Here is a 20,296-nt window from a genome sequence, read left to right as displayed (position 1 = left end):
TTGATTGGATTTCGAGAGGTTCTCTACCTTTCCAACAACTCTGATGTTCAAAAGTAGCACTGGAATACGAGCCTGAAATACATGCAACATGCTTGAAATATAAAGAGGCTGTGGTCACATGGCTTGCTGGTGTACACTGTATAGCATTATTTGCCTATTTATTTTTTGATTGGTTCTGCAGTTCACTTGCAGGTCACTTGAAGCTGGGGTGACACTAGTGAAACAACGTGAAGCTGTGGTTCTGATAGATGAAATGAACATAGGTTTACTGAGTGTAAACTTTGAAACAGCTTTTGATGCTCTGATGCTGATCCTGCAGTTTGTCTCACTAAATTATCAGCATGGTTAAGATGTGGACTGAGACACACTTGTAAAATGGTCTCTTTTAAGAGACCTGTTTGTGTGTCTGCCTTGGGGGGCACTCTCCTGATAGAGAGGATGAGAAATTGTAACCCCTCTAAGGGCTCCCCTACTTAAGTGAGGAAAATGGAGGCATTGTTCTTGATGTGTGTGTGTGCGTGTGCGTGCGCGTGTCTAGGTCAGCCACCGCTGCCATTCCAGGCTGTTGCGGGGCTAACTCCTGTCAGGTGACTAGGAAACATTCAAACCAATGATTCTGGCTGAAATACCCTGCTGTGAGATGAAGGGAAGCACTCATGAAGAAATAGACAAAGAAAAATACATGTAACATCAGAAACATGAAGAAAAAAAGCACATGTATGAAGGGATTCAGAAGGATCAGGACCTAAAATTACATGAATGAAAACAAGACTTATTTAGAGCGTAAATAAATAGATGGATAAACACTTGAGAGTTGCAGATTATTCTGCTGCAGACAGAGCCAAACCTGCAGTGCTAACAGTGCTGTACTAACACATGGGGCTGCTGTGTATGTGTGAATCTGACTTTGTGCAGCAGTGAGAAGGTGGGAAAATTCATCTCATTGTGTAATTTGAAGCACGACCGTTCACGCTACCTTTTTTTTTCTCTTAAAACTGAAATCCAAAATAACCTGATAATTATCTTTAGAATTGAAATCATCTTTTCAGCTCTGACAGTTTAACCCCTAACAATTTCCTTACAATGCAAGTTAAACCGATCTTTTTTAACAGTTGCTCCTCCTTTTCAAGGTGTATGGTGTTTGCAGACAAACAAAGCGATAAAGCAACTCATCAGTACCACTAGTCTCAGAGATCCTCTATATTGCTTATAAGAAGACCCCCCCTAGTTTGCAAACTTTATGCCGACACTGCCCAACAAAGCTGGCGTAGTACAGTGGCTCCACCCCACTCTACCTGTCTTATAAATTAACATGACAGCACTCCACAATCAACAGCATCCTCCCTTTTATACACATGATCAAATAGGCTCTGCGACTTGTCACTAACAGGCTCGTAAAGAACAAGAAAAAAAAAAAGGGTGGACATTGTAGCAGAAAGAAAATTATGCAATGGCTAACCAAAAGCAAAAGGTGCTGACTGGCAGAGAGCTACACTAGACACTGTTTCTATTTCCTGTGGAGTACTGGGCACAGACCTACCGGCCCCACCAACAGATCTGTATAGACATAAAAAGAATTTGATTATTATATATTATTATTATATTTTGTGTATCAGTAACTAGTAACATATTTAGTCTGACGTTGCAGCTATGAAGTGAAAGTGTCTACTCCATGCAGCAGCAGAGACAGTGGTGCAGAGTGCAACACTTAACAATGAAGCAACAGCTCAAAACTCCTACAGACATTTTATCTTATTATGAGGAGTGGACCATCACAGTCAGGGTAGTTTATAGGAAACACTGCACACAACCTCAAGTGCAGCAGGAGACTGAGGCCACACACAGAGAGAGCTCACTCTGTGCTGTACGGACACTGAGCCAACATACATCTTTTCTTGTTAAATGTCCAGTGTCATTTGTAACAACGCTGTCATCGCAACTATCTTATCCACAGGGACAATTTCCACACCATGGTAAATATTTTGTACTGAATAGATTCTGAGATGCCTCATCTCATGTAGTCACTTGATAACCTACTAACAATGCTAGGTATAGGTAGTTGCTGGACTGGCATGTATCTTGCTGGTTGAATCTGCATGTATATATGTTTGAACAAGCACGGGGCAGAATGAATAACTTGCTCTTGGGACAAAGAGGCGGTTTGAAACCTGCATGAGAAGCCATACAAATCTGACCAACTGTGCTAGTCACCATTTCAATGGAAATCACCCAAGTTAAAATAGGATGGAAAATTACTAGTGACTAATACTGTGGTGAGCCTGAAGTAATGGTCTATTTGTGTGTGTGTGCGTGTAACTACACAGTGAGCCAGTGCCACATGAATAAAGTGATAAAGGCCACAACACATCCTCATCACTTATTTTCAGACCAAAACAGCCACCAGAATGGATGTCAGTCTGCTTTGATCCTGCAGCTGGTCCCTGGTACATAGGGAATATAGATGCACGCACGCAAACTTGATTTGATGAGGATATGTTGACTGTCAACATCCATCCATCCACTCTAGACTAAACTCTGAATGCACAAGGCTGTAATATGCCTAAGTACTCTCTGCATGAAATTAATAAAGCTTTATATTCACATAACGTTGTTTCCTAAATCCAAGTCACTGAGCACAACTTAATATAAAAGGCAATGCAAAAACCACATACAGTTTTCCATAAATGGTCACACACTCCCTTCATCAACTGTTAACATATAAATACCTCTGACTGCTCCACCGCTCTTTAGGAATTTTAAAGAAACTAATGAAAAAACAAGAAGCCTAATTTCATCCATTGTGAGATTGAAAAGCTTGTTGGCCATGGTAGAGATCATTATCCTATATTTAAACATTTTCAAATAATTTTGTATTTCTGCCAGTGTTGGAGGCCTGTTTCCTTGTGTGATGAAGAGCTAATTGCGGCTAACTCCGTGAAATGCTCCTCCCTTAACCAGTTCTACCCACTTCACCGTAGAGGGGCCCCAATATGAGTCACCGGTGCAGCAACACGGATGCGAGCCCTGGTATTTAACGCTGCACCCATGACCGATTTTGACCAAGCCCGTGGTTTTGCTCAAAAACCCTCCTCGGTTTTTGCAGTGGTGGATTAAAGCTTCACTCCAGTCCAGACCATGTGTCTTAACAAACAACAAACTTCAGTCTAATTACTGGCAAACATCTTATCTTATCCATGACATTGCATCGTATTTGTATTCTGCCTAGTACAGCCCGTTTCTACCTGGTATCTGTTTGCACATCAGTTCACTTGGACATTACACACAAAACACAGCCTTTGCACTTGAGAGTTGATGGGGTTAAGTCGATTTGATGTCTGGTTCAATTGATTCGGACATACAGGTATGCATTTACACACAGTTCCTCCAGGTAATGGCTAGAAAAGATCAGGTTTGCGGTGCATGTTTGAAAGCAGCGGTGGGATAATTATAATGGACATTTTTCAATATTCGTTGATGTTTTATACACCACATTAATCTATTAATCAATGAGGAAAATTATTTTTAGTCGCAGCCCTAGAAGAAACACAAACAGACATTTTTAGGTGTGGAAGTACAGGCCCAGCAACACAATATGAACTGCACTCAGTAGAGTGCACATCTCTCCCAAGTCACAACAATCCCTTTTAATTCAATCAAGCTGCACCAAATTGCACACACTCGTAGATATCAGTCCCCTAAATGTGCCTGTGTTCTTCATCGAGAGTAGTTTTCATAATCCAATCTTGTTTTTAGTTTTATCCATGCTATGTGCTTTTTCTGTGCTCCTGCTTTTCTTGGCCAGGTCTCCCTTGAGAGATTCTGAATCCAGGTGAAATAGCAGTTATAAAAATACATTTTAGTTCTAAAACCCATCACTTCTGCTCTGTTCATGCTACCTGTGACACCTTTCGAGTGCCTAAAACAGAACATTTTCAATGAGGTTTTAAAAACAAAAACACATTAATACTATGGCTGTAGGAAGAGACATAGTAACATACTAACATACTAGAGTAGGTATACTTCTATTGTCAAAATTGTAATGGGTGTCGCCCTTTAATAAAAAAGCTTGTTTTTTTATTTGACTCGAATGTAAGACTATATACAGTATGTTGGTGTGTTATATACAAAAACTATCTGAACACAGCTCTGTGGATTTAACCTAAACGCCTCTGCTTCCTGGTACAAGAGTGCAGTCTAGTAAAACTGTACTAAACAGCAAGTGTGTTCCAGTGAACACTGTGTCCTTGGAAAAGTGTTATTGTACAGAGTGCTGTGCAGCAAGTGTGTGTGTGTGTGTGTGTGTGTGTGTGTGTGTGTGTGTGTGTGTGTGTGTGTGTAAACACTTCCTAAGGGAAGGTGGGTTTTTTTGGGGGGGGGGGTTCACACACAGCTCATTAATTAGAGAAAGGAGAGCTTGGTTTACAATAAGAAGAGGGGTCCATTTGTTTTAATTAAAAATCATTTATAACAACTGTATTCAAAAGTAATGAACACAGTTTGCGGACACAAGCAAAAAAAACTAAACAAGGATGTGAAAGAAACAAATTGTGGAATAAAAGCGAGGAAACCGGTAACAAAGAGCTGCTCAGGAGTCAAACGCTGTGTTCAATAGAAGTCAGAAATGCCAGTTCAGGGCCGCAGGATCATTAGGAGCTGAGCTACAATCATTGCTTTCATTTGTGCTTGCACCATCTTTGTTGTATTGCACTCCCTACAGTGCTGCTGCTACATGTATGGAGGGAGTATAGAGATGAAGAGGTACACAGGAGGAGGAGGAAGAGGAGAAAGTGAGGGGAAACAACTGCTCCAAACATCTTTAAAAAACAGATTATGAGGAGGAACTGAGTTGATGACACACAGAGGTAAGAATACACCGACTTTGCCAAAAAATCTCTAGCTGCAAAGACCAATGAATAAATCACTGCCGACCAGGAGGGTCTGCCTACAGCATCCCAGGGTAGTCAGAAACACTTGTCGCACATCAAATAATATTTCATAATCCAAAATTACACTGTCAGGCCATACATTTGTTGCAATGCACTATCCTTAATTTGCTATGGCATTCCTTTAATAGGTAAAACCAGATATTGATGTTATACTGCTCTGACTGAGTGGATTTGCTTTATGATGCAAACAAACACATCCACTGTGCAACAACACACACTAAATCACAATTAACAGCATCAAGCTGCCTCGGATAAACAGAGGTTAATTAAGCTCTGCAGACTTTATGACTAATAATGATGATGAGCTTTGGACCTCAATTCTACAGCTGCAGATATACCTTTTGGTGAAAAAACATTTTGAATATAACAGTTGGCGGGTGTAAAGCAACAAAGTCACTTCACTAATATTCACACAATATTTTATTTTTTTAGAAATGTTTACTTAAATGTACAATATGTGCCTTTGGCTGCTAGGGGTCATGCGATTACAAGTGACCAATACAAACACCAATACAACTAGCTGATTGGCTAGTTAGTTGTACAAGAGACAGACAAATGCAGAGGGTAAAGTGGATATGATGCAACTAAAAGGCGACCAAAATGAAACCTTGAATAAAATCAAGGATTTCTCTGGGTCTGAACATTGTTGGTAACATTTTGGATAACGTACAAGTCAACAAAAAAACATAGCGCTAATGACAAGTAAACAAAACAGCTTTGAAATTATTTTTATTTCTAACCAAATTAACGCAAATTACAGTACTTCCACTAATGATTAAAATGGAATTAACCATAGTCAACAGGAAATCAATGCGATCAAATCTAGTTTGTCCAAGATATGGAAATCCACACAGGATAATCTAGTTTGCTGGAGTTTGTTATAGTCTGGAGCAGCACAAACCCAAAATGTATAATAAAACCAGAAACCAAAGTTTTTCACTAAACTGTGTCAGTGTCAACTCTACCCTAACAAATTCTGTCTTTGTTTCAACCGTGGTAAAGTGCACAGTCAGTATCTTGGGGCGAGGAAAAAAACTGAGGTGTAGCTGCCATCAATTATAAATCAATTGCTTTTGCTGAACAACTGGAAGAGCTTCAACAAGTACAGGCACATACTGTATGCTCAGAGCAGAGAAGTGAGTGTAAGTGTTTCTTCTTTCGATGTTAGGTCACGGTTTATCTTGGAACAGTAAAACTCAAAGGCATGTTACTCTCTCAAGATTTATTTGTCCCATTTCTGACAACTATTTGTCACTTTGTATGTGAACAGCCAAACATGCCTTTCTGGAGAGACTGTCTGTGAATGTTTTCTCTTTAAAACAACATTGAGTCGCCTCTGCATGAGGCAGTTTTTCACTCTGACTAGTCTGGCTGATCAAATCTGTTATAAACAATGTCAAACATCATATCGCAGTGACTTCTTCTTCTTGAATATAACCTGGCCTTTACAGTCATATTCAGTGAACAACTGTCTAACTATGTCATCCTTCTGTGTGGTTTTTGAGGCTTTTTATGTCGTCATGTTAGAATCCTTTTGTTCAAACATGTTGTCATGTCATGTACATCCCATAGGAAGTTGAGAATATCTTATAGAACAACGTAATTTCCTTGTATCTAACATACAAGAGGTTCACCCTGAACTCACACATGCGTTAATGCTTGACAGTGTGCATGCCTTATGCTGGCACATGTATTTAAATGTATGAAAATGTTTACTTGACAAGTGTAAAACTGAAGTCTTAAAGAAGTAAATTTTGATTCGTTTTAATAAAGTTACCTAAAAACATGCTACCAGTTCCTTTCATCAACTTGTCGAATCCATGCAATGTTGGGTTTTGTATTTATGATTTTCTTTTCAATCGATGTTGCCTAATGAGTCTCTGACCATGTAAGTACGACAAGTATGATCAAAATGTTTCTAGCATGATAAAAATCAGCAGCTAAAACAATACTCCTCTCCTTTGTAGCTGTAGATTATAACACTGTTGCAGTCAAAGCCTCCACCACTGCCCACAAAATGTCAAAATAAATCGACCCACGGCTCCCACAGTGCTAGCGTGGGCTTTAGTACCAGCTCAGTTTTTGCTCATCTTAGTGGGACAGATCTGAGGATTGGTTTATGAATGCTCACTAAACTTATCATCTCCATGATAGGCTATTATATGACCTATAATGTCAGAAATTTGAATATGTTTCTCCACTGTTTTAGACCAGCTACCTGTGTGACATGAGGTGAGAGGCTATTTGCTGCACGATAAACTTTTGGTTCGTGTAAGAGATCAATAATCAGGCAAGAAAAATCAATACGGTTTGGAAGGGATGTAATCAACATGCATCATTTTCCAGAGTGTGTATAATGGTTTAATAAAAATACCTGGAGTGGAGGTAGGGCTGAGAGGCTGCAGTTCGACCATAAAGGAAACCAACGACATGCTAGAGAATATTCACCAGGGGTTTTTCTCGTTCATTTGGCTCAAGTGCTGCACCAAAAATCGTACTATTGAAGAATTTACCATCAATCACTGGCAGTCCACTGGTTTCAAAAATCAACCAAAATGTTTGTAACTTTTTATAATACTTTGTTTATAATAGCTTATAATAATTAAAATCCCTGATCTAGTCTTTTGCACAGTTGCTTTAATGTGTGTCCAGCTCATCAATTCACTCAGCCCTTGTTTGCCCCACTGCTGCCCTCCCTCACACACAGACAACAGAGCTGTCTTTCAAAGTCAATCTGGCCATTGGGCACACTATAAACCTTTTTCTTTCTATGTGCCAGAAGCACCATCATTTTGGAGTGGATGGCTGTTTCCACCTTGTTTTTACTTTACACAGGTTTAGAAAAGGTGAAGAGCAGATGGGAAAACTACAGTTGTGTACACACCCTTAGTCTATGTGAATATTTACATTAAGGTTATTGACAGTCTGTTCACAGACAGCCTTCATGCTAAATCTCAGTTTGATGTAGCTGCTGGGCTGAAGGTGTCACACATCCCTCCCCATGCTTCCGTTCTCTATGGATCCAACATGATCTCATACATGGCCTCTTTTGGTTTGTAGCATTAGAGAACTTTAATCCCTGCATTGATGTTGAAGCCAAACCTTTAGGGCATTTACAAACACGTACATCTTATCTTTCAAGGTGCTGAAAAGGAGATAGCTAGCACCTCACCTTCCTAAGGCTGCTGTCATAAGGTGTTAAATAGATATAGCCAGTCGTCATCTTGTCATGAAATCCCCATCTGCCAGCACTTGCTCCACATTTGAGCCACAAATTATAATTTCAGAGACAATAACTGCACTGAATAAAGGATAAGTACAGAGAAAACAGTCATGGAAGTCTGACCCAATTCCTATACACATCTGTTTATCCTCCTCAGCCTTGCCATCTTTGTACCTTCATAACTCACTCTTATTCTTTCTCGAGCTGACAAGTAGCAAAGTTCAAACACAGTCTGCATGTGTTGGGCTTACTACCGTCCCTCCATGAGCACAGAGGAAACAAGCAAAGACAAGTGTTTGCATGTGTGCAGAGGGAGCAGAGACAGACAGATGACTGAGAGGCCTGACACAAAGAGAGGATTCCACTTTCATCAAGTCTTGTATTTCTTCAGTTTGCACATCCTGGGTTTAACGTGTAGCATATTCTGCCAAAAGCTCACGGAAAATTAGGGATGAGGTGAAGACTGTAACCAGCCTCAATCAAGCTACTGTAGATAAACAGCTGGCCTGCCACATCTGGAACTGCAGCAGGAGTTAAAACATTTTTCATTACATAACAACACAAGAGGGAGGACTGTAGAGGTAAAAGTGCAGCTAGAGATGTAAGCAGCTTGTTGACTGACTAAACAGGCACTGACCTGCCTTACACTCAGACAATCTATTGGGTGGCAGCTAAATGATGACCAATTATTTTTGAAGGATAGGAGAGAAATGCTCTCCTAATCATGAAAATGAGGTCTCTGGGAAGTTACGGTCACCTTGAACTGCTTATTAAGTTGCTACAACCGACTTATTGGTTGGCCAGTACATATCGGCCAATATGTGCCAGACATATTGGTATCAGCATTTATGTTTGCCATCATAACTTTTTCTTTTACAGAATAAACAGTTCAGAAAAGAATAAAGATGTGCATTTATTTTTACATTTTAAGAAAGAAAATGTTGTATTTATGTTTTCTAATTGTTTATAGCTATTTATCATAAAGTCTATGGTAAAACTGTATTCAGTTGTCATAAGGGTTTGTTAATGATCACTGCCATCTTATGTAAATATCAGTATACAAATTCTTATTTCTCTCCAATATCACAATCAGCCTGCAGTCAGGCTTGCATTGTGAAAACATAATATTATGATGCTATAATGTCTACAATGAAAAGTAAGAGTTGAGAAACCAGTCTTGACAGGTTACATATTCTGAGGGGACATCATGTCTAGCCAGTGGTTGAAAAAAGGTTCCCAACATGGAATACTGGAAACAGAGCACTTGTTGTTTTGAGTGTTCCTTAGAATTAAATCCCCCATATGTTAGATGTCAACATCTTAAGCATTCTTCAGGTGATTTCCTGTAGATGGTTTGCACTGTCCATCTGTTATATATGAAATGCTTACAAATATTTCCCGTCAGATGAAAATCTTATATAAAATGCCACATTAAGTATATTAATGCATTTGACCTTCATTTTCTGCTCAATTTATTCTCTAGAGGGCTTCAAAACTGTTGCATAAGACCAATAATTGAGGACATTCAGTTCGTTCAGACAGAAACCATAGAGTCCTTCAACTCGGAGAACAGTCATTCGATTTTAGCTAAATGTGATAATGCATTTTTCTCTGTGGGCCTACCATCCACACAGTGCCTGTCCTTTTTGATCATGGTCTCCCCAAAGGGTATAAATCTGAAAACAAAGGCTGCCTGTTTCAGATTCGAGGATGATACATTTTAGGAAAACAATAAGCCAAGTCTGTCGTGATACGGCCAGGGGGTGTGTAGCAGCACTTCTCAAAGTCTGAGCACCAATTTTGAATGATTAACGACAAATGGATCATGAGATGAGGCTGTTTTTAAACTCAGCACAGGTGATCAGAGAGAGCAGGAGGAGGCAGAGCAGATGATATAAGCTGCTTTCAGAGATGTACTGAACTACAGAAATTTTCCTGAAAGAGTATGTTAGAATGCAAATGTCTGAGACAGTTGCTCCTGACAATTTCCTAAATAATTCAAATATCTCAGTGTGAAAAAGGGGGTGCCATACACATAGAAGACGCAGATGAAAATCCAAACAAAAATAATGAGATTTTAGAGGTTTTGGTGATACGGGCCAACGCTGCTCTCAATATTCTGTAAACAAAAGTACGTGACTCCTGCAGTGGAATTTATACACAATGTCCTGCCTCCTGGATGCTCTACACACCAGCCCCTGACCTGAATGTTCTGGACATTTTCCTTCTGTATTCTTTTTTTTTTGTTGTTCGAGCATTTCTGAGTATGTCCATGTTAACCTAATAAAAATTGTAAAGGCACATTTTTTTTAAACTCAGCCCATAATTCAACAACCTTTTCTCTCAATAAAACTGAGCACCAAAACGGCAAACAACTTAAAAATGGATGGAGATGGAATTTAATTTACATTATTGATTGGTTGATGGAGTGTTTGATTGTAGACAAATATCTATCAAGTAAGCAGCAATTTCAAGTTTAGCTGGCTTAGTGTGGATGTTGTTTGAAGAGAAAACATGAAATCCCTTATATTTTGATGGAGATGTGTGAAATAACAGGCCAAGCCTTGAGGCAAACTTTCAGGGATGGGTGTGAGTACATTGTGGGAGGAACACAGAAGTACTGCCAGATCCTGCTTAACATGCAAGTGCCAGCGTTCAACATAGGCCCGGTCTCCAGTCCTGTTCCTTGCCATTTCACACTGCTGTGCTGTGGATGGTGACTGTAGCGTCATTCACACATGACAGCTGGCTGCCTGGCTCGTCACAAGTGGCACAGAGCGAATGGCAGGGTCTGTGTCACTGCTGTGGTGTGCTTCTAACGGTCCAGTTAACAAGACGCTGACAATAAGTACACACACATAGGAGACAAAAGCCCAAAATTAGAAGAGAGCTGCTGCCTGCTCTAAAACACAAGAACCGTAAGGTTTAAATTACCACTTAAACCCATTTACATAACCTGCAAATACTGTATCACACTGTACCAACACAGGTCTGCAAGAGGGCAGAGAATCTGAAGTAAACTGAAACTGCTTTCAGTCGTGTACTTATGTCTGGTCATTTTCTTGATCAATAATGAACATGAGGCACCCAGGCAAAACACACACATCCCACACAATACCTGTACTCAAATTACCCAACCAGTGTTTTAGGTTTGAAGCACATTACTGCAGACACAGCAAATATAACTTACACATACTATATCACAACATGTTTATCTTGGCATATTAAGAAAAAACTGTACATCAACAACAGCCTCTCTTCTAACTCTGATAACACTTAGCGATTAAAAAGAGCAGCCATTTTAAATGATGAGCCCCCTCATGAATCCAAACATGCGTCTGAGAGAAAAATCTGTCAGACCAGATGGAGAGTGACAGTATGAGCAAACAACAGTTGTGTGCTCTATTTTTATAAGAGGAGGCATTTTGTGCAATGTGTAGAGTGTGTAGGCAACATTTGTCACTTCCTCAAGAGTGATTAGAGCAGGTATGGGAGGAGGGTGGAGCGAGGAAGTCCTGTTCTATGAGGACAGAAAGTCCTACATACACACACGTCGGGACAGGATGAGAAATCATCACAGACAAAAGCTTGTAAATTGTGGCTTGTAGCTACAGCGCAGACAGAAACAATCACAAAGTCTGTTGACAGTAAAGAGAGGTCCCAATCAAGTTTTATTCAGTCTGATGAAAACTATTATTAGTCGATTGATCGATCAATCAAATGAAGATTTAACATAAATTATTTTGATGATCATTTAAATCATTTTCATTTGTTACATTTTCCTTGCTCGAATCCATAACAAAGCCAGCAACTCTAAAATCGTTTAAAGTATCCCACTGCAACGGAAAAAGAATGAATGTTTTCATTACACACACTTTTATGACCACTGACATTATCATTGACTAATAACGTCAACTATGCTTTATTTAATATTTGAATGTTGTTCATAATAATAAAAATAAAAAAAGGCTCTTTATACACTTCAAAATAAAAGATACATATGTCAAATGGTATAAAACAGTGTCACCACTCTTGGTCCATATATTAATTAAGCTATGTTTTGGTCAGATAACCTCTGAGACTTTTTTTATTTCCACTCCACTATTGGCACCTTCAATCCAGTACCAGTCTGCCTCTAGCACAAACCGTACTGACCCCTGGGTATTCAAAGCCTTTGCGCAACCTCCACTCTAAAAGCTTTGCTTATCAGTTGGTAACTTGGTCGACAGCCACAACACATAACATTTCATGGGTCTCAGAGACTCTAATATCCCGGTGCCAAGTGGGCCTTGGGTCTGATGACACGAGACAGAGATGCCATGAGGCCAATGAGTATAGTTGCTTGCAGGATAAACATGTTAATGTTAAGGAATTATCTGCACTCCAAGAAGTAGGCTTTACCTTATTTGTACACAAAGTTGTAGTGCATTAGAGGGAGCAGTAGTAGTAGTAAATGAGTAGTGTATTGGTAGTGTAATAGTCTTCTCTTCCTGAACATGAAAAAATTACTTAGCACAAGTTTGCAGAATGATCCAGTGTTTTTGTAAAAGATAAGCTTTGAACTGCAACTAGAGTGTAGCAAAGGAGAAGAAACTGGGGAAGAGGGGAAGCTACGCAGCGTGTTGGGAAGTTCAGGAATCTCAGGATATGATGTAGTATTTGCCCAGGCCTGGAGGGGAAAGAACAAGCATCCCAGTAGTCTAGACGGGGAAGAGGTAAAGAAATAAAACCGCTCTAAAATAACAATTTTGTCTAACTCAGAACAAAATCAGATTCAATATTTTACCTTTTCTCAAATGATGTTCAAGAGTATGTCAGCTAAATTAAATATTACACAGGTAATATCAGCGTCATACACTGCTTACACTTACATACTGTGTTGATACCAATAAAATGGACAATGACATAGGAATATGAAACAACATTGGCTATCACATTGTTCTCCTGCCTATGATCCCTCCTGAACCTTAGCTGTAAAATTTGGCAGCTTTCATGACTCCATGGAAGTTTACTTCTGTTCACAAACTCATTTCATTGCATTTCAAGCAGAAGTAAGTGCCAATATGAACGTTCAATTTCCTTCTCAACATTTTCTTCCCTCTGCTCCTACCGCAGTAACGCATATGGATGAAGTTCCAGGCTCTGTGAGCTCACGGCCACTTCACTGTTGTGTGTTTGACACAGGACATTGAACAGGGACCCAGAGAACTTGACACGAGATCTGCAGATAAAGGGTCTGGAATGATGGTGGATCTATTGTGGAGCAGCGCTCACTCTTAAAGAAGAATGAGGAGCCCTTGGGGTTGAGATTCAGATACATTTCATTTCCTGGACTTAAACTCAGAAACACACTCATTCAGCCTGTCCCATGTGTAAGCATGTCCTTAAGACGCATGGCAGAAAGCAGACTAAGGAAAAGATATCCAAGTGAAGGTCAAACAAGTTCACCACTGAAAGACAAGCAGAGAAACACATTTTGAAAACACAGTACTAGAAAAAAATCCTGAAAGGTGCAATTACTTATCACACCTCGAGCAATATTGATTATTAGGCTTCATTAGTAGTAAAACATAATATACTGAAAATTCATAATTACTCTGATGCAACACTAAGGGCAACAAAAATTGTGGCCAGTAATTCAAATGTCATGAAGCAGGAAAACAAAATTAAATAAATAATGATAAATAAGAACAATGTTGGGTATTAAATTACTTGATTTCAGTCTGATCCTACTGCAACCAATTCAGTAAAATCTTGAGAATTTGTGGTTTCAATTATTGTATTTTTCGGATCAAGTGGACTATCATGTGATTAATTTCACCGCTGTAAACTGTCTGTGTGCTTCTACATCAACTGCACAACCAGCTGGACCTTTGGAACTTAAATAAACTATGTGATAAATGTGCTGAATAATCTGAGCCAACACTGCAGTCACCAAGATACTTAACTGTTCCCAGTGTTTAATATGGGCTAAGAGCACTAGGCGGAAAGGTTCAGACTTTGCCCCCCATCGAGTGTGGCTTAAGATATTTCAGAATGGCTGCCTGGCATGTGCAACGTAAAGGCGCTGACAGAGTGACAGGTTGGGGGAAAAAACAGGGTTAAGAGACAAGCAGTGATGGGAACAGATGCTCTCTCTCTGTATATATATATATACAATTTATGTTGAGCAGCTGCATGTGTCAGGATGAATGGCTGAAACCAGGTCACTTACTGGGTTAATAGAATAATTTACATCCAGCTGAACTGATATTGGTCATGCATCAATCTTATCTCACTGCTATATTTCTCCTTTTCTACTCTTCCTCCTCCACCTGGACATTTCGCATTGCTGACCCTTGCCTTGGTCTGGCCAACAGTTTTGGTTTTATACCCCATAGAAAGACACTGGAATCTCACTGGCTCACACCTAAAAACCACAGGTCACACAGACACTAAGACTAAAAGGCCTCAAATTGATGTGATTCTTTCATTTTCTCAGACCGACATTAGCCGTGTAACTATGTCGACTGCCGCCACCGTTCTGTGAGCAAACACCAGCTTTCACACTGTGAGCGTAGGTCTGTTTATTCAATGATGTCCATTGTCCATGCCAGATGAAGGAGCGGGTGAGTCACGGTCAGATCACACACAAATTCCGAGCTCATGAATCTACTGTATAATGAAGCAGCAGAACTCTAAATGAAAAGTACTAGACTACAAAACAAACAAAAATATTATCAGCAAATAATCATTATTATTGTAAATGAGACATATTCAAAATGTTTGGATGTATGCTTATGTACAATACTGCAAGTAGAGTGGCAGTCAAGAGAATGCATACCTCCACCAAGGCTCAACAGTGGCCTTGGTGGAGGTATGAATCAAATTGCACACACTTGTCGATGCTAAGCCACAATGTGTCTGAATTTCTTTTAGATTGCTTCATACTTACTTATATATGTACTAATATATTTGTATAGGATTGTATATAATTTATCTTCTTATCTAAATCCTTTTCCTATTAAATCTTCTGCTCTGTTGCGCTGCTAAATGTACCTGTTGGGGATCAGTTTTAATCCATCCTAAATATTCTGCATTTATTGTAAATTAATTGCACATTATTACATGGGAAATAAGCTTTAACAGTAAAAGTGACCTCTCATTTTGTTGAGCCTCTAAAGACTTGGCTCCTTGTATCAACACAATGAAGGCAGTGCCACATCCTGCATGAGCTCCCGTTAGACGTGTTTTCACTGAACAAACAGGAACCTTCTGTGGTAAAATGGCACACCTCATGAAGGAGTGTTGGGACCTTCTCACAATGCTGCACACAACACTGGGCCTGGGACTATATTTAGATATGTAGGTGGATTTGACTGTTGGGAATTAAAAGCCAACAAAGAACAAGCCATTGTGATATCTATTGAGTATTATCAGTAAGACCAGAAGTCTGTAGTGTCATCTTGAAGGGGATGACAGACACAAAACAACATACATAGCACTTGGACCAAACTGTGATGCATCGGTGTCAACATCCATACACCATTCCCACGGAAAATGGACCATGACATAGCACATTTTAAACTTGAGCTACAGAGTGCACAACTATTGTCAACACGAAGCTTGAGAAAAATGCTGTTTAAAGTGCTGTGAGAGTAAATTCTGGCAAAACATGTTAGCACCACTCGTTCTCACTGGTACTTCAGACAAGTAGGATAAACAGGACGCCATTTACAAACAAAGAAACACACAAACAGTATTACCATGTCTCCAGGGGTCCTTAGGCTCCACTGCTCCAGAGATAATGTCCTCATCTGAGGGAAACGTCACCTTTTTGCCACTTGGTTTGTGTTTATCGTCCCTCTCCTCCACAGACGGGTACAGTCCAACCTGGTCCGAGGCAGGGGACTCTGTGCTGCTCGGCTGGCTTTCATTTGACAAGCTTTCTACTGTGCTGCCAGCCGGGACATCCTGAGACGGAGACTCTGACTCTAAAGTATTGTCTAACAATGAGGTGGCGTTTGTCGAATCAGCCTCCAACTCTGCACTCTTGTCCAGACTCAGAGCCACACCTATGTCCGTGTCCCCTCCATCATGCCTTCCACCAACAACAACATCAGTGTCTTTATCCTCCTTCATTGCCTCCACCCCAATATCACCCTTGTGCTCCTCATTAGAGAAAATGAAGTCAGTGGGGTTAGCTATCACAGGGGTGTTCTGAGCGGTGCTCGTCCCATTTCCATTGAGCTCATCGATTTCCAGTGTGTCTTGTACCTGGTGGTTGTTCTCCTCAGCTGCCTGCAGGTTGTCAGTGAGCTCAGGCATCACGTATGTCTCAGAGGCCTCTGTGGGAACAATGCTTTGCTTTTCAGTGTTACTATCAGTCATCAGTTCAGAGATCCGAGGGGTGACTCCTTCTGTGTTGTTGGTAGTGTTGTGATCATCATCCACGTTGCTTCTTGTCTTTGCATTGCATAAATCTAGACGCTGCTCTTCGATATTCATGGTGTCATGTCCAGTGAAACTCAATCTTTAACTGTGCCAGACAGCTTGTATATTATATTAAACACTAACCAGGAGCCGACTGACACGGATAAGCCTGTCTCTGTCTAACAATATATGTATATGGGCACCTTTACATGTCCTTAATTCACCGAGTTATATTCAAGTGCAATCTGATTATTCAACCTATTCAACCGACTGTTTTTGTGTATTAGAGTTAATTTACATTACAGTTTTCACAAACCCCAATTCACATGTGACTTCTGTGCATCCTCGACACAAATTGGCTAATTAAAGTGCAGTTTTACACAAATGTCAATACAAAAAAAACCATATGAGATACCTGTGCGAAACAGACACCGTGTCTGTAATTATATATTAGCCCAACTTTCCTCAACTATCGCCCAGCAAGGCAACCACCACTTAATAATGTCTGCCCACAGAGTCCTATCCCTCGAAGAGAACCGACTAAAGGCTCGTCAGCACATTGTCGACAGTGTTAAAGTGGACAAATGAAATGAACAAGTCGCTCAGGGTGCCTCCATTACGCTAGCAAAGTGAGCTCCCTGCCCTCCACCAAACCCGACTCGTTTGCATGAATTTGAGCGAGCTAACGTTAGCTAGCTTGCTAAAGTTGTTGCCCAACAATGACATCCAGGCCCGTGTGCGGTAGCGTGCCTGCGTCCCCGACTGAGCCCGTCAGTTTACCCGCGACAAAGTCCATTCTCCCGTGTGGACAAATGTGTTTTCCGGCTGGAGCCCTCGTCTCTGCCTCTGTCGCGCTGCGGCTCGGTTCGCATCACAACCGTCGACCAACGACAGCCAGAAGAAAAACAGGCGTCACACTCCGAGCAGCGGGCATGTTTCGGTGGCTAACGTCGGCGCTGGCGGGGGGAGCCGAGCCGGAGTTCCCGGCACGAACAGCGCTCACTCCTCGGCGCTAAATCCTCGAGATACTCCCGGCGGTCAGGTGTCTCAGGTGTCTTCTGTCCGGAGCGGGTCCGCTGAACCTGCCTCTCTCCGGCGCTGCCACTCGTTAGCTTGTTCAACAACTGTTTGTTGTTCTCACGTCCTACGTCAGCACGCAGTTACCCACGGGGCTGCGTTCAACGGACGCACTGTTACAGAGGGTTGCAGAAAAACACAAAGAGGGCGATAGTTAGAGGTATGCAGGGATATTTCAGATAGATCATGCTGCGATGATTACTTCTGATGTAAATCCAAAATGTGTAACTTCTTTAGTTATATTGCTGAAACACAAGCCTCAACCTAAACTAAGCAGCGTTACTCTCTCTTAGTGTTTCAGATCTTTTACAGTGAATTTTCATATAATGTCATTGCTTTTAACATGTGCCTTTTATTTTCCATAATTCATTATAGCCACTGATTCCCATGTTTTCATGTATGAAATGTGCTTGTTGTGTTTTAGTATGTATATTAGATTGTTTTATTCCTTTCTCCCTGGCAGATATTGGTCATATAGGTAAATTAAGGAACAATAGTTGTGTGATAAATGTGTTGAGAAACAAAATCTGCTCAACTGATATTTGTGTGGCACCTACAAAAATCACTGTTGTCCCAAAGTCCTTTACAGCACACACTGAAGAAAACAGCCAAAAATAAAGTTGAATGGCACAAAGTGGAAAGTGTACCTTTGACAACTGCATTGATAAAGCTGCAGCTAATTTCACACAAGTATATATCAGTCACTTTAATGAGCTGGATTTTTCATCAAGATCCATGAATTTCTCCCTTGGAAAATGATGAAACAAACCCTCATCTAAATGTTAAGTAAAACCTTTATGCCAACCAAAATGTAATGTCTTTTCCCAAACACAGATCACATCCTTCCAAATTTCATGGAAATCTGGTCAGTGGTTTTTGTGTAGTTTGCTTAACATACCAGGGGTAAAAATATAACTTCCATGGCAGAAGTACTGTAACTATAAAAGGCACTGTCATAATGTACAGACAGGCATATGGAGGCTTTAAAAGAGATGGTTAGATATTGAAATGATGAAGAGCTGAGTAAAACTGTTAAATTGGTAGAGAATTTTATCCCACCAGGTAGAAAAGCCCAGACAGGTGGTTCCTCCAGCATCCTGGAAGAACATGACAAAGGTCAATGCATTTAGTCCGACTCCACAGCTTATCTCTTCATGCGATTCAAGTCACAATTTGTTGCAGGACTGTTCTTGTTTGAAAATTATCCACCGAGTTCAGATGCATGTTTTGGGTCATTGTCATGCTGCAGTTTGAAATTGGGCCCAAATCACAAGTTACTGGTGTCATTTTGTAATGGATAAGAATTCAAACATTTTCAGTATCTGCCCCAAGACACATCTCTATAAGAAATGTTGTGGAGCATTTCAGTGGAAAAAAAGCAAAATACCAAAACGAGCATAAAAACATAATAGTTTAATGATACATTTGTAAAACTTTGTACATTCGCAGTTAAAACTCTTGAGACTGAACGTCTTTCGCAGTGCTGTCATCCTTGGACATCTTGGTTTTCTTTGGGAGAAGGCTTGCCTGGATGTTCGGGATGACGCCACCCTCTGAGATCGTGACCCCTGCAAGCACTATGTTGAGCTCCTCATCATTTCTCACCGCCAGCAAGATGTGGCGAGGAGCGATGCGGTGCTTCTTGTTGTCACGGCTGGCATTTCCTGCCAGCTCAAGGATTTCAGCGCAGAGGTACTCCAGGACGGCAGCGAGGTACACTGCAGAGCCATTGCCCACACGCTCAGCATAGCTGCCCTTCTTGAGCAGCCTGTGGATGCGGCCCACTGGGAAAGTAATCCCTGCTCTGGAAGACCGGGACACTGAAGTCTTTTGTTTGGGGACAGCTTTCTTACCACGGCCAGACATCTTTAATCCGAGTTCAGGGATGTACTTCAATCTAGATTACACAGACAATAAAAATTTAAAGGGTCTTTCACCAAAAACAAGTTACTGAAACATATTGTGTTTGAGAATTTGGCCTCAGGAGGTTAAATAGCTCTATTAGTGGCTTACAATGGTATCTACATAATTAAAAAAGTTAATTCATAAACTCAGTCTTGAAGCAAAAAAAAAAAAAACCCATCAAACTTCAATTAACACTCACCAGTGTTCAGCACGTCCTGGAAACTGAGACATCAGCTAAACAGTGAGCCACAAACTGCCACTTTTAAATAAATCAGCTGGTGACGTGTTGATCAATGACACCTGGTTTCTCTGCTGCGTAATGACATCTCATTGGCCAGCTTTTTACAATTTAACAGAATGTCTGACACCTGTAGGAGCGCGACTCCCCTCTCACATATCCTAATGAATTTAAATAGACATGGAGACTTTTCTCATTTTGATCTGTTTGATTTGAGTGTAGATGTTTGAAACAATAACTTACAAGCTAAATCTAATGTCACTCCACTAGCACCAGTGTGATAACAAAGATGTTATGTTTTGGGTATACATCTGTCTCAGCATACTACTTATAATATATTTAATTGAAGGTTGCCATCAGTGTGTTGCAATAAAACATGTTAATTAATTAAAGTGTTTGTATGTATGTATGTATGTAAATGTACCATCAACATGAAGTAGGAGTATGGGAGCGTGTCAGCAGCAGGTGGCAGCACAGACCTCAGATTTAACCTCC

General features: G+C 40.5%; 2 protein-coding genes across 2 annotated transcripts in view; both read right to left on the bottom strand.

Annotated features, from left to right (window-relative positions):
• Positions 1–17,739, bottom strand: part of ppp1r37 (protein phosphatase 1, regulatory subunit 37) — a 45,010-nt gene extending 27,271 nt beyond the window's left edge. Inside the window, exon 1 of the mRNA XM_069534021.1 lies at positions 15,915–17,739. Coding sequence (XP_069390122.1) covers positions 15,915–16,656 — 742 coding nt within the window. The 5' untranslated portion in view covers positions 16,657–17,739. The remainder of the gene's footprint in view (positions 1–15,914) is intronic.
• A 1,317-nt stretch (positions 17,740–19,056) lies between these two features.
• h2af1al (H2A histone family member 1a like) lies at positions 19,057–19,913 on the bottom strand. The gene is made up of 2 exons (XM_020088136.2): positions 19,763–19,913; positions 19,057–19,555 (listed from the first exon to the last, which is right to left on the bottom strand). Exon 2 carries the CDS (start codon positions 19,522–19,524, stop codon positions 19,108–19,110), a length of 417 nt encoding a protein of 138 aa, XP_019943695.1. The 5' UTR covers positions 19,525–19,555; positions 19,763–19,913; the 3' UTR covers positions 19,057–19,107.
• Positions 19,914–20,296: the final 383 nt, after the last annotated feature.

The sequence above is a fragment of the Paralichthys olivaceus genome, chromosome 11, assembly GCF_024713975.1.
Source record: "Paralichthys olivaceus isolate ysfri-2021 chromosome 11, ASM2471397v2, whole genome shotgun sequence".
Classification (NCBI taxonomy): Eukaryota; Metazoa; Chordata; class Actinopteri; order Pleuronectiformes; family Paralichthyidae; genus Paralichthys; species Paralichthys olivaceus.
This window is presented reverse-complemented; position numbering and strand designations above follow the sequence as displayed.

Coding starts and splice junctions, on each gene's coding strand:
- h2af1al (XM_020088136.2), bottom strand. CDS start 19,524: ATGTCTGGCCGTGGTAAGAAAGCTGTCCCCAAACAAAAGACTTCAGTG.